Here is a 15295-nt window from a genome sequence, read left to right as displayed (position 1 = left end):
TTCTAGATTCTGCAAATGTGCAGTAAAATTGATTTAATAAAATTATATGACGATTATACGAAATTATCATTTTACTTATGAAAATAGAAAATAATGAAACACAGTATCAACCCCAAATCGCCTTCATTAACGTAAAAACCAGAGCTATTAAACTCTATCATTTGATTGAAGAAGATTTAACACATCGCCTAATATGTTCTATGATTTGTAAAATTCATACATCTGGTTATCAGGGTTATATCTTGCTCTCCCCAAAACTCTAAGGGTTCAAAAGGTTCAAAGATCTGGTTATGAAAATTATGAAAAAATATATAAATAGATGAAAAATATACCAAAATTTGTTAACTTTAGTACCATATGTGTATATTTGTAACATTAATGTAGTTTGGTTTCTTAGTCGGTAGAAAAGATCTACTAACCATAGTTTTGTCGGTTTCAAATATAAGGATATTAGTCATGGAAATCCCAATCTAAAACAAGAGTGATACGAATTTTGGTTGATAAAAATTCTTTGTATACCGGATGGTTTCACAAGGAAAGACACTGGACAATAGACTAATCCTAAATGTGTGAATGCCACATTCTTTAAGGTATATATTTTAGCCTGAGCCAAACCCAAAATTAAAATTTCGGGTTGATTTCTATGATGTCTGATGCAACGTACTTACTGCAATGATAGAATGGAATGAGTTTATATTTAGATCGCGATACTGTAAGTGAATGTTAGCCTTTTGGAAAACGACAACACGGACAGCAATTTAAAAAATTCCGTTCATAGACGAATTATGTGGACATAAATAAGAGTCGAATGAAAGGAATGACAAGGCGCATTAGTTGACATGTGATTGTGTTTCCGCGCGTGCGTTTGAATTTTAAATGTTTATCTTCGCACGCTGTGCTTGGGCGTGGGCCACGGATAAGGAGAATGTTGGGGAGGGGGAGAAATTGCAAAGATGTTGGAATAGAGGATTGGGGCGAAATGGAAGTTTTCCAGCACTTAGAGGTCATCCACGAGAAAGAGATTCCTCGTTCGGGGTCCGTGGCCCGAGGGAGCAGGGGCGCGGTAATCGTGAAAGGACGGGGGAAGGCAACGAGCAGGTATGGCGGGGGAGTGGGCCGGTCAGGGCGGGGGAAGGAGGAGTCGGAGGAGGCAGCTTACTATATAACGGAGAATATTATCTAATAGGCTGAGCAGCGCGGAACAGTGTCAAGACAAAGCATCTGCAGCAGTCACTCAGCAGTCCTCTCGACAAAACATCTCCAACGTCATGGCAGCGAAGTTGGTAAGATGTTCTAGTAGCTCTCTAGCTATTCCCCTATGGCCTGGTGCATGCATGTGTAATTAACTTCACTCACGTAATTTGAATGTACGGTCATAGATTTAACTTCTATGAGGTCTTTGTTTATATTCATGATAAAATTTCCTTGGCAACATCATAGGTTAAATACTAATCATACTACCTAAAATGCATGGCAAGGAACTAAACTACACTAATTTTAACAGGCGTTGAAGTCTTCAGAGTACTTTTAATGTTATCCAGATCAAGTATTCCACCTCTCATTTGCTCACCTTGCTAGTTCTATTGAATTGAACTTTCAGTATTCATTGTTTACCTTGCTCAAAATTCCTCTTCGCACGACATGCATTTATAGGAAATTTAGGATGTAAAAAGATGCAACAGACGTTGAAGTCTCCAGATATTATTCCTGATTAGTATGTTACTGTTCATGGTAATAGGAACAATTCATGTTTCACTATCTTTCAAATGTCATTTGCGCCAAGATTAAATAGGAGTGAATTTACTTTAAATGATTTTAGCCTGCCGGTTTAAAAAGGATCGTAATGAACAGAGAGAGTCACCACGTCTACATTTCCTCGCCTAATGGTAAAATTCCACATTGCACCTATGTTTTCTTCAAGTTGCTGCCCTTTCTGTCCCCTTTCATTCCGTCCAACATACGTTATCCCTTCATCCCTCTACCTTGTCTACCCAACATACCATTTCCTCTACTACTCTACGTACACCCAACCTCCCCTCTGCCATTGTCTTAAACAATCGACTGCTATTCATTATGACCTGAATTTATTTTTTTCTGTCTTCAATGAATTTCTCCTAAATCCTCCTTTTTTTCCTATCTCATACACACTATTTACATTCTACGACCTGATTTTATTTCCTCCCATTTTACTTTTTGTAAGCAATTTACTATGACTTCGTTTCCCTGAATATTGTATCAAGAAATGTTTCCCCTTTACTTAAATACGAGGGTACTCATACTGGGTGGTACATTAACTATTGTAAAATATATACTTGTAAAGGTTAACTAAATACGAAAAAGAGACTCCAGTATTCATAATTTAAAATGAAATCACTTGAATTGGAGCCTATATATTTGCCACCAGTGTATCCAAGAGTTGTCGGGATCAACAATGATAGAACTATGCTAGGTGAAATAGCGCAAAATGTTGGAAATGAAGTTTTGCACACAAATGTCTAGACCAAATTCCTGAGGACTTTAATTGTCTTTTTAACTAAATTCACACAAAATCAAAACTTTATCATCCATAACTGAACAAACAAATTTCTGCTGCACTCTAAAAATACACTAAATATTGACATCTGTAAAGTCTTCATCATTTTCTTATTTCTTCATTCCAGACTGACGTATTCAATTTGTGATTTTGAATGGTAATTTGTTTGGAACGATTATTATTCGATGCTGTCGAGTTAAATAACGCTTAACTGTGATTGGATAAATGCGAATAATAGCATGTTCAACTTATAAAACCTTCAGCCTTAACAACCAGTTGCGAGGAGACTTTCCTTCTCACACTAAAGGAATTTTTCTTTCGGTTCCTCCATGGACACTCTATAAGTCCAAAAAGTAAAAGAAAAATGTTATTTTGTAGTGTGTAATACTGCTAATAATTTCAATTTTACTAAATGACTATTAATTTCGAATTATAGGAAGTTAGAAGTAGTTACATACGCTTTTAAAATTGCTTTAATATTAATGTACTCACAGATATGCACTTGTTGTTAAATGCTATCTGCTACGAATATAGCAAATGATATTTAATTCTTATATTTTAATGATTATTGAATTCTATGTTATCTTACTTATTTCTAAAACAGTTTTGCTACCCTTTACGAGATATAAAATCATTGTAATTTTTACTTTAGTCGTGTTACCGATAAGTTAGCCAAAGTAACTATTTCAGTGGGCATTATCTGGGAACTAAGCAGCAAAGTTAAAACAACGGTCGTGTTCGAAACAAGACACCAACCTGAGATATTTGTCTGGATTTTCATGTCTTAAAAAAACAACGAATTCAAATACAAAGCCTGCAAGCAGACTAATTCTTGAAAATGCAACCCCAACCCAAACAGACAAAACTTACGATTTTTTTCTGCTAAAATGTGGTGAGCTATCTTTATTTTATCGATTTCCATGGATATGACGACAAATTTCAAAGTGATTACATGTTATTATCGAGGATATTTCCAATAAGGAAGTTATCCAAGAGTAAAACTATGGCCTAAACTTTTTCAGATCATCCTCGCCCTTTGCGTGGCCGCTGTGGTAGGAACTGGCGTCCCCGCCGCCAAGTACCCCGCCGGAGTGGACCCGCACACTTGCCCCAACTATCCCTACTGCGACAACGTCGCCCTTGCCGTCGGACACCACGGCGTTGTAGCCCCGTACGCCGCGCATGCCTACGCCGCCTACGGACTCCACGGTGCCGCTAAGTACCCCGCCGGAGTTGACCCGCACACCTGCCCCAACTACCCCTACTGTGACAACGTGGCCCTCGCCGCCCACGGAGCCCATGGATGGGCTGGTTGGGCAGGACACGCCCCCGGTTGGGCCCATTGGGGAGTTCCCGGAGTCTACGCCGCCGGAGCCCACTATCCCGCCGGAGTCGACCCCCACCTTTGCCCCAACTACCCCTTCTGCCACTAGGGGACGCCGAGGGACTGAGGACGGCGGAGCGGGACCGCAAAAGTGGCTTGTTGCCCCGCTGTCCTCCCTCGAACGCCGGACTCACCTACCCACCTCGGTCCTCAGGCTCCCTTGCCCCCCTGGGTGGGGGTTAGCGGTCCTGAGCCGGACGACGCGCACCCCCTGAGAGAGGGAGGAGGACACCCGCCCGCCGCCCTCTCGCTCTGCTGCTCACGAACTTCAGCTGGCCATCTCACGCGATCGAAGTCACCCCACGCGTGAAGATGCACTCCTCTCCGGTCATTCTTCCCAGAGAGAACACTTGACGTGCTCCCGATATTGCTCATTTTATTGTTTTTTTTTTGATACGCTCAAATCTGTAAATATCTGTAAGCCTCTCGGGGTTAAAGCAGAAGAATAAACGCAATTCTTTTTCTAAACGAAAATCTTTTTTCACCCAATGATCTTGAAAGCTGGAAGTGACGCCACGGCATAAGCCTGCCGCGATTACTTGCAAAGTGGGAGCACGGGGGAAGTTCGGAGTTCTTAAAAGAAATTTTTCCCAGTGAGCCCAGCTTGCTGTTTCTAACGAGAATCACCGTTGACTTCAGGGTTGCACTTATTATCCGATGAAAGTTTTACTGTACTAATAAGTAATACGAAACCAGAAACAAAAGAGGAGTGGTCCTAAAATATCTACACAAACCAGAATTTTCATCACGGATATAATATTTTTAAGTGAGTCAGGCCCTAATTGACCGCTTAAAACATTGCAAATGAAATGGGTTCGATAAACATCACCATGCTCGATAAATGGATTCAATAGTTACAATTCTTTTCACTTTCACGTTTAGTTTGGAAACGGCAAAGATTAAGATGATTTGTTGCTTCTACGTTATAGCTCTATTGCAGAGGAAATCACAATTTATCTTGCCGCCCAATATATTTGTGAAACTATGAGGATTAAAAAAAACTCGTGGCCTTTTCGAAAACTCATAGACGAAATAGGTATGATTTTGTTAGTAACATTGAATGAATTTATCAGTGTGAGCTAGAACCTGTACAAAATTATAAGTTTCATTACACTCGATCAAAAACAGACTCGATTTTATTCAAAATATTTACTCGCATATTTGAGTAAACAATAGTTCCATACAGAGGTTAGGGTGAAGAAGGGCCTAACTAGTCCTAATCTCGTCCAAATAAAAGCGTTTAATTATTATGATTATTATTAGTTCCAAGTAGTTTGACGAACTCAGGAAATATTGCCTACGGATTGAGGTCACCAAATATTTATGGAATCAATTCTCAATCTATCTTAGATGATATTCAGTAGACATGATATAATTTGCACAAAATAAAGATCCGTTTTCTTAAAGGAAATTCAATTTCATTGCCAAGTCCAAGGGATATCTTCTTTTTTTCTGAGCGATATGGCTTCTCGATGGGACGTTTTATGTATCCTTGAATGTTTACTTCCTTGGACTGTTCCTATACGCTCTTTTTCGCTTTAATACGGTACAGTGATTTAAATCTGAACCAATTGAAAAAAGTATCGATTTCGGAGTCACGCAATGCCTTCGACATCATTTCACTCAAAATCTTAACAAAGAAATGGTTTCACAATCAGTCTATCTGCGACAGAAGATGTACATGTAGACTCAAAAAAAAAGGTTATTTGGAAAACAACAGCAAGAAGACAAATGTAAATTAATTACTCTAGGTGATAATTAAATAAAATTCATGAAAAGCCCAGCCACCATTATTTCTAGGTATGGGACGGAGACGATATAAATAAATGTCAATATGGATACAACGATCATCCATTTTCCATTTCTCCATATTTCTTACCATCCTATTTCAGCTGAATAGTTTCCCTTATCGCCTGATTCTTAATCATTTTTAATTTACCAGCCAAATTTCTCTCAATATTTTACGAATGACTGCTTTGAGGTAAACGTATAATCGTGTGCGATAGTTAACTATTAAATAAAACTTCATGTAAGCATGTCATTGCCAACATATATCTCTTTCCATTGCTGTTCTATTCAAATCCTTATATGTTGTGACTCTAATAGTACTTTTCATGCCATCCAAAAACTTTTTTCTTGACCTTTCTCTTCTTTTTGTTCCTCATATTTTCCTTCCATTACATTTTAAAGGAAGTTGTTGTGCCGCAGAATATATCCAACAAATAAAATTTTTTTTCTCCATTTATTTCTTAAATTCCCTTCTTCTCTGATTCATCTCAATACTTCTGTTGATTTTCTAGCCTATTCATCTCGTTCATGTAAACTGTCTCTTGATCAGCATTTCCATTGCTTTCAACAGAGACTTCTCCATCTTTCCCAATGTCCAAGTGCCACAACCGCATTAAAAACATTCAAAATAAAAATTATTGAAAAAGATGTTCTTAATTCCAATTTCATGTGCATGTTACCTAAAAGATTATTTTTAATTTTCATATGACTTCTTTGCTAACCCTATCCTGATTTTCACTGCAGAGATGCATCTGTTATCTCTTGTAATTATGCTCTCAAGGTCAGTTTACTCATCTACTTTGCTTACCCTTGATTCATCAACCATTAAATTCTCAAGGGGTTGGTCGTGTGTGTTAATAGTGAATTAAATTTTCAAAATTCGTATTCAAAGAAAGTTTAAAGTTGGACATAAAACATTCGTTTAGAAAGGCGACGTACTTTCGTAAGAAGAACGATTTTTGCATGATTTGTTTGGGGATGGTTTTGTAAACTTACTATGCAACGGTTAAGAAAAATTCGGGATATTACTAAAATATCAGACTTTCAGCACATACCTATATGAAGGCGCGCTAAATAGGTTTTAATGATTTCAGCGTGGAGTAATTACATTTCAATGCCATATTATAGTAAGTATGTCCTAAGATAATCAAGTTACTACTATCTACATCATAATAACACGTACTTGTAAAGATACATTGTATTCTTCATTTAATTAACATGAATTTCCACAAGGTTGAGCCGGGAACAATTGAATATTTATCTACATCATGTTTATCTCTGTGTATTTTCCAGTTAAAAAATACGACCTTCGATCTAAAAGAAAAGTGATCCCCTGTAAGTTACTTATTTCTCAATTGACTGAAGCCTTTCTCTGAACTCTCTCTTTGTTTCGCAATAATCCGATAGCAATCATGTAGTTGGATCCTACACTGAATATTCAAAATTAAATAAGAACAAAAGCAATCACAAACAGGTGAATTGAAATCTCGCTTGGGTGGAAAAAATAACTCGCCACCCCTGGATGAGTAGGCATGTACGTCATTCTTGCAACCACCACGGCCATCAGGTATGTAGTTGACCCCGCATCCAGCCTTATTACAGTTTTCGTAATGGCACTTTCGTACTCAAATACAGTACTATCTCTAGAGAAGCGATTTCACTCGAATAAATTACGAAAGTTGCATGAGTGAACGGGACTCACACCTGATTGGTTGGAATGTGAAATGTTTTTTTGGAATCGTATCTAAACCAAATAAGAATTATATTCTCGTATTTTCTTAAAATATCCACCGACAATTTCAACCAAGGCTCTTCCTACGTGAAAACTTGACTCTTCAACATCCTAACTCAGTTGCGAACCTGCTCCGTCACCGGGGTAGTTTAACGTAATGGGTTCGAAAAGGATCGGTTTGGTCTTGCCACTGCAATTATTTCATTCCTTCCTGCCATACTTCACACCTTCTTATTGCTCCTACGCCCTTGCCTTGGCTTACGACGTGACGTCCTTCAAAAGGATGCTGCAATTTAAATGTCCTCTTGGAAATCTGTTGGGACACCATATCACCTGGGAAGGTAGCTCATGACAATCACTTTAGGTTTTTTAACTTGCCTCTCCGGGGTATATTGTTGAGACATATTTCATTATTTGTTTTTTCCTTTACTGTACCAATAAGAGATTAACCAAAAATTTCTTGGTACCAATGCGTGAAAATCAATCTTATGTGTTTTCCAAAAATGTATGGTATTCAAAAAGTTACTACTTTATTCTTCTTGTAATTTTTTTTGTTGATGACTTAGTTAATCTCAAATACTTACAATTTCGTTCTCTTCAGCTGCGTACATAAACATTATCGCATGTAGCTGAAAATATTTCTTGTAAGCATGAAAACTTTAGCGTGAAATAATGACATGAAAGCGTCTAAATGTACTTATCTTTTGTTGGTGTTTCTATTAAGAAAAACCTGAGGCCACTAATTAAAATTCAAAACATATAATTTTAAAATTTTTCAAAAATACTGAATAATTAAATATAAATTTTATATAATTTTTAAAATACGTATGAATCATTGTTGATTATTCTTTAACTAATAGTATTAGTGGTGATGGATTTATTTGGATGCTCTAACTACTAAGATAGCAACCTAAAACGTTCATAAGAACGATATGAATCTGCAACCGAATAAGCATATTATTAATATTAAATTAACATTAACGCAATAGCTAATGTGCGCCTTGTATCTATTGCATGTTACATTAGTCGTAGAAGACCAGATTCCTCTATAAGAAGCAACTATTCGGACAACAACAACTGCGGCAATTTAGTACTTACGATATCTTAACAGCTATACATTTCTACATAATTATCAGGCCAAAAAATGAAGTTTTTCGTACAATCATGAGTACTATACCTATATTGAGATATAACTCACAAGACATTTGCAGTAACGAATTAACACCTAATCAAAACGGTAAAAAATGAGCCACCAAATAAAAAAACATCTCCAGACTAATATTTAAAAAACCTTCACCAATGCAGACTGATCAATTTTCAGGTATTAATAAATCAAGATTATCTTTATCATGCTCTGGGCTATTGTAGAAAACTTCTCTATTTTAGCATGATCCATCGTGCATTTAGGTTCCATGAGGACAAATTAATGTCTCCAATAATTTATGCAACAATTATTAATAGCCTTATCAACATAGGTAAAAAAATTACGTAAAATGATTCTAAGGATTTCTTTAGCTACAGGAAATTTCCCTTGCTTAATATCTACCGATTAAGGTACATTTTAAGGTAGGAAAAACTCTTGTAACAAACGCAATCCTTGGGAACACTTCTTGTGATTAAGAAGTTATAAATGAGCTAAAACTTAATATGCAGAAAATTTATTAAAGGCTTACAAGAGCTTCTCAAAATAACTATATAATCGGATTGATTAAACGAATCAGGATATGTGCGCTGAGTGTAATTATGATATCTGCTACAAAAAATATAGCTCCAGGTAAGGTTATTTGATCTATTCATTATGAAACATTTAAGTTTTTAAATGATAATTTCTAAAATTCCATAATTTAAATGATAATTTCTAAAGTTTTGACAGATATTGGACCTAGGACTTTATATCTATAAGCATGATTCTTGGTTTTCTGACCAAATTATATTTTTTCTTTTACCTCAAAAGGGGGGGGGGGGTTTAATGCGGATAAATTATGAAAGACAGGAAGAGATACAAATTTGTACAGTTTTCCAATTTTTTGAGAACCTTTTGAAAGTTCTCAATTAACCAGCCCAACTCCGTTGTAACCTAATTGCATTTGAGGTCATGGGAATGAACCAATGTTATAAGCATATTAGGAAATGCTTACCCATGCAGATAGATACGAAATATAAAATTGCACTTCCTTACTTCCATATAAATTGCTTTCAACGCTTGCATATCCTTAGAACGGGATATTTTTTCTCATTTCATCAGATTCAGGAAGGATTAAGTACATTGCCAGAAAAAAAGTTTTAGCCTGAACACCTCGATATTCCATAGCGTTTTAAACCTGGTTTCAATTGCCTTTTAAACTTCCATTCATATCTCTCATCTCCGTTTTAATATAATCAATACTATTCTTTTCTGAGACGTAGTATATAACTATGGCGTCCACAGTAAAATGACTCTGTGACTATAAATTCCGCTACAGCGTACCGTAAAACCACAAATGAAAGTGACGAGCGTTACATAATGGCATCTAGCTGGCAACATAATCGCGGAATAATGAAATTCAAGTAAAGGGTAAATAACTCGATCGAGAGTATGAAAATCCTTAAAACTTTACGACTAATAGCCAAGGCCTGATCTAGAATATTGCCAAGGAAGTGGAAATACGATTAAAGTATCGATCCCCAATAAAATGTAACAGCCCTATTTTTAAGAGCCCATCAATCACTCCCTTTCATGTGTCACAAGAGTGCCAAAATTACCATTTTTTGGCGATCACATAAGGGCTCTCCTTCGATCCGTTCCTATTTTTTGCATAGAGGTATTCTTGAAAGTCCCTAAGAGTCACATTCTTAAATAGCTGGCTTAGGTTATGATTATTAATATGTTCAATCTAACTATAACTATAAATACTATATACTATGCTACACTACTGAATGAAGTACATTTCTCATTTTCTTCACTTTACCTAAACAACAAGATAAACTTTGGTTATTTAAGGAACTCGAATTCATCCGTTGGTTACGCTTTACAGTATCGCATCCTTCAACTTCCATTTGCTGCTTGTTCATATTTTGTAATAAAAAAAAAAAACCTCATTATTACTAATGCTATTGTGACTATATAACTACTTCATACTCTACTCCTATGTTTAATGCAAATTTGAATACTATTCACCAAGTTTCTATATTGAATACTATTTAATATTGGCTGTTAAAAAAGTAATGGTAAAAGAATTGAAGGTGGTAGAGTCAAATGAACTTTCCTCCCACGGTAAAGGCAGTAAAAAGCTATGGCAATGCAAAAAATTAAATAAAAAATATTTTATAGTAGCTAAGGAAATGTTTGTATTTATCTTTCAAAATTATCTTTAATATATATTTACCCTGTATTTATCTATCAAGCAAAATACCATAATTAATAAAATGGCGCCCTTTGATATTAATAAGAGCAAAATATTTCGAGGTGGGGCTTGTAATTCTTCTGAATTTCTTGGTTCAAAAATCATTTTTTCTTTTTGAGTTTTTAAATTTTAGATGTTAAAATATATTCTGTTCTTTTTAAAATTAATAGATAATTTTCGGTTCTCTCTGCAAACTTTGGTTTTCTGCAAAATACATTAATGGTACGTGAGAAAAAGATTAATTTATTACAGGTTAATTTTTAAGAATTAAAAGCTAGATCAGCAGCACGGAGTCTTTCCTGCAAATAAAAATTACTGTGTTCTAGCGTAAAACTGGAGACCAGCCCGCTAAGTGGCTGCTGACAGGTTTTCTCTTGCTTCAAAATCTCTGGTGATACCTTAAGGCGACCAATACAATACCAAAGCTGTCAAGCTCCTCGAAAAACCGTTTTTAGGCACAGGGAAAGCCATTAACCATAATCCCCTCTCCCCTTCCCAGAATGCGTGAATAACACACGCCTCAGATCTCAATCCGGGATTACAACTGTATCATCGCCCCTATCAAAACGAAATTTCGAGATCATTACCTTGGTGTTGGCGAGAGTATCACTATTCTAACGGAAAAAGGAAAAGCCAATGAGTTGGGCGTCTCTGGCCACTTGAGTATCCCAAAAAAAAGGTAACAGGAGGACGAGTGGGTGAACGAGGCGGTGAACAAAGGTCAGAAAAGTATCTCTCGCACATAATGTCCCGAAAACCAATAACGATTTACACTGGATGAGAGAAAATGCGATCCCGTCCCGATAGAGATGTAGGCACAGGTTCGTAAAAAAGGACATCTAACTGCCTAACTCCATCCCCTTCCAAGATGATTCCGAGGAAAAACATCTGGGGCGTGGGATTAAAATATTCCGCGGGAGTGCCAGCAGCTGGACCCGGCCTCCTGCCTCCCCCTCCAACCACGCACTTTGGTAGGGAGGACAAGGCTAAAATACGGTCGGTAAATTTGCTATTTTAATTATTAAAGCTCATGAACACGATGGCCATTTGCATATCATATGAACGGATTTGGTTCGTTCTCGATTCATATTACTCTTGGCGTTCCTTTTATCCAATTACGCTATTCGATGATATATCGACATAATGTTGCCAATTTTGGCGATACCCTGGGTAATTGGTCAATTTTTTGTGAATTGAAGGTTTTTAAAATGCAGTTACATCGTAAATTCAGCTTCTTTAACGTATTATCCATCGTAGTCACTGAATTTTGAAGTGCGCGAGGTAATTTTCCGTTGATTTATACCTGAGTTACGAGATATGGTTTAACGAGTGTATTTAAGGAATCACACGCTGCATTCTCCAACTTTTGCATTATATCCCTCACCCGCCTATAATTTTTCCAACTAAATTTTTATTTCGTATTCAGTTCCCACAATTTACCTTGACTTAACTGTCGGACGTTTTTACCAACATGTTGATTAACACCCTTATCAATAACCTTGAACGACCTACCTATAATATACATCCCTATACTAGACACGAATGATTTTATGCTAATTGTTATATTAAAACTCATCTAATCACAAATGATATTTATTCTCATATCGCAGTCTGTGTACATTTCACCAAGTTTCCCTCGAACCCTCGGGTGAATACCGAATCATTTATTCCCGTTTCCACCACCCTGGTACGAGTCTTCTTAAATTGGCTGAACAATTTTTGCAATTTATTGCGATAATTATTACACCCTGAATAGGTAATCAGCCTAAAACAGGATTAGTTTGTTCATATCCTTCAAGTACTGTTTAGGTTTATGTAATTGTTTTATGTAATTTGATATTTCAGATGAATTAATTACCTTTTGAGTCACGATCTGCTTTGGTACTAGAATTTCTAATGTTCTATTTTTAATGAATACATGAAATTTGGGTAATTTTGTGCAGTCGGCATCAAACTCGATATAATTGAGGAATCTTTATAACATAAGGTTATCTATAATGTGTTCGTTCCGTATGATTAGCGGTAATAAATTATGATTATTAATAGGTAAGCTGAGGTGGACTGAATACCTAATTGATTGGTATTGATATACTCATTTCTTTTCTTTGAGTTAAGATAGAAATTCAACACTGTATTACGTGAAAACGTCAGGATTTCTTTCCCGAATAGCATCTTTGCCAGTCTTGTATTTATTTTAAATATCTCATAACATACATCTATAAATATGTTGAAAGTATTTCAAACATTCTTATTGGTCTTTCCGTTTCTTAAAATATGCATTCGGTAGCAGCTATCGGAAAACAGAGGTTTTTAATAAAATTTTGATATGTTACATTCGAAGTAGATTCATTTGCTCCTTTTTTCATCTAAGGGAAATGAAATGAAAATTTACGTGAATGAACGTTCTCATACATTTTTAATAAGGTTTTTTTTATCACATCATAAGTATTCTTTAGAATACGGAGACGCCAACCCCGGTGGCGGCGGGGTAACGTCCTCGTCTGCCATTCCAGAGGTCGCGGGTTTGATTCCCGCCTGGATGAGCTTCCCTCCATCTAGGGCTTGGGTGTTTGTAAATGATCATTGTTATCGTTGTTAATAGTTCGATGTAAAGGCCGAAATGTGTTGTTTTCGGACTAATACTGAATAAATAAATAAGAAAATATCTAAAGTGAAGCAGAATACTTGCTTGTATGAAAGCTAAATGCCCAGCATTGAACTATAATTTAGGGAGGTTAGAAACTCGAGAAAGACGCGCCATCAGGGAAATATTAGGTTTATCAAGAACTACAGTAGCAAGGAAATTACGAAGTATTGAGGAAAAGTGTATCAAAATATAGAAAAGATACCTAAAACAATAAAAAATGTTTGATATATTTTAAGCATTTCTATGGACTGGATGGCAATAGACTAGCAAAAAAATTAAAATTAAACCTCAAATATCTTTGGAAAAAAGGTGATCACCAAGCAGTTTGATTCAATAAGTAAAAAAAGACTTGGGAAGGAGCAGAATCAAAGAAATACAAAATAAATCTTTTTTATGCTCAATAACTAGTAAATAAAAATGTTACAGCATAAAAATCGAGAGAATTTCGAATAAATAATAGCATGAATGAACCTTGAAAAAAAATGCAATTTATAAAATAACACAGAGGTATCGAGACATGCATCAACATGAAGGAAAACATTCTTTAACTAAAATACGTGGCTTGGTTGGTTGGATATACGTGTTATTTTAACGCTTTATTCTATCGTAAGCTTCTGTTATCTTGGCCGTTTTATTCCTTAATCATCGCCATATCCATCTCAGCTATATCTCTGGCCATAGCTATTTTTGGATGATTAGATTGAGTTTCTTCTTCACTTATCCTTTTTCAATCTCTAAGACTATTTCCAATAAACTGAGGAAGACATCGTGACAGTAACTTATAACGGAGTCATCCGCTAAATGTGCATTAACCATAACCACAGTAATCAACCCGAAGGTCGGTTTAGTAGGTGATAGTAGAGATCACCCAGTGCTAAGCCCGACGGCGTGTGAAATTCACACATCAGGGTAGGGGGGCCAGTTCCTTTCCCTGTGCCGGTTATGGTTTCTCAGGAAGACCTGGTTCCCGAAAAATCACTTTAGCTTGGGTTGAGCTGCAGGTACCCAGAGTGCCTTGCCCGGGAATCGAACCCGGGACCCTCCGGTCAGCAGTCCAACGCTCTACCCACTGGACTACCACGACCCAATAAATGTGCATTATAATACAACAATTTAAGGGTGTAAAATTGATTCGCCTTGACCGGGATTCGAACCCCTCTCGGATACCTCGATGTCCGAACGTGTGCTTAAGCCAGTTAAGCTATAGAATCGTCCTCTTGATCTCTGAAATTTTGGATTCTTTAAAGGAACAAGATGTGGTGACGAAATACCGTGCATAAAATGTCACAGGCGTCAGTAGTCGCGCGCGATGCGCCACATTCCACGACATTAAAACCAACTTTAAATGCTAACGGTCAAACCCTTAACAAATTCTAAGAAACTCCGGGAGAAAAGCACTGGGTTGGACATATAGGGATCCGGGTTCGAATCCCGGTCAAGGCAAATGATTTTTACACTCTGAAATTTTTGAATTCCCTTAAGGACTTCATTATTTTAAACTGAATAAATGAAGCATGCTTATAGCTATTCCTGCCCTCAAGGAACGTCAATGGAAATGATTCCTCGGAGTTTTGTAAATTCATCCAATTGATTTCGCTCAATTTTTCATATTTTACGATTATTTCACACAAAATGTTGCACAAAACTACAAAGCTGTTGGAGTAATGCCCTTCAACTGGGAAAAACAAATGATAAAGTGACGCATTTATAAAAATAGTAACGTCATAATGTTATTAATGAAAATAATTCGCCAAATAGTTTGGAGCTGACAATGCTATTCAATTATTCAAGCTGTTTGAGGGATTTATAGAACACAATTACGTACTTC

The 15295-nt window shown here is 36.5% G+C and overlaps 1 protein-coding gene across 1 annotated transcript; it reads left to right on the top strand.

Moving 5' to 3' along the window:
- The first annotated feature begins 979 nt into the window (after positions 1–979).
- Positions 980–4391, top strand: LOC139696943 (uncharacterized). The gene is made up of 3 exons (XM_071595843.1): positions 980–1098; positions 1187–1283; positions 3556–4391. The coding sequence occupies exons 1-3, from the start codon at positions 980–982 to the stop codon at positions 3964–3966; spliced, it is 627 nt and encodes a 208-aa protein (XP_071451944.1). The 3' UTR covers positions 3967–4391.
- The last annotated feature ends 10904 nt before the right edge of the window (positions 4392–15295 follow it).

This window comes from Hetaerina americana, unplaced genomic scaffold, assembly GCF_022747635.1.
Source record: "Hetaerina americana unplaced genomic scaffold, ioHetAmer1.1.p SCAF_1, whole genome shotgun sequence".
Classification (NCBI taxonomy): Eukaryota; Metazoa; Arthropoda; class Insecta; order Odonata; family Calopterygidae; genus Hetaerina; species Hetaerina americana.
This window is presented reverse-complemented; position numbering and strand designations above follow the sequence as displayed.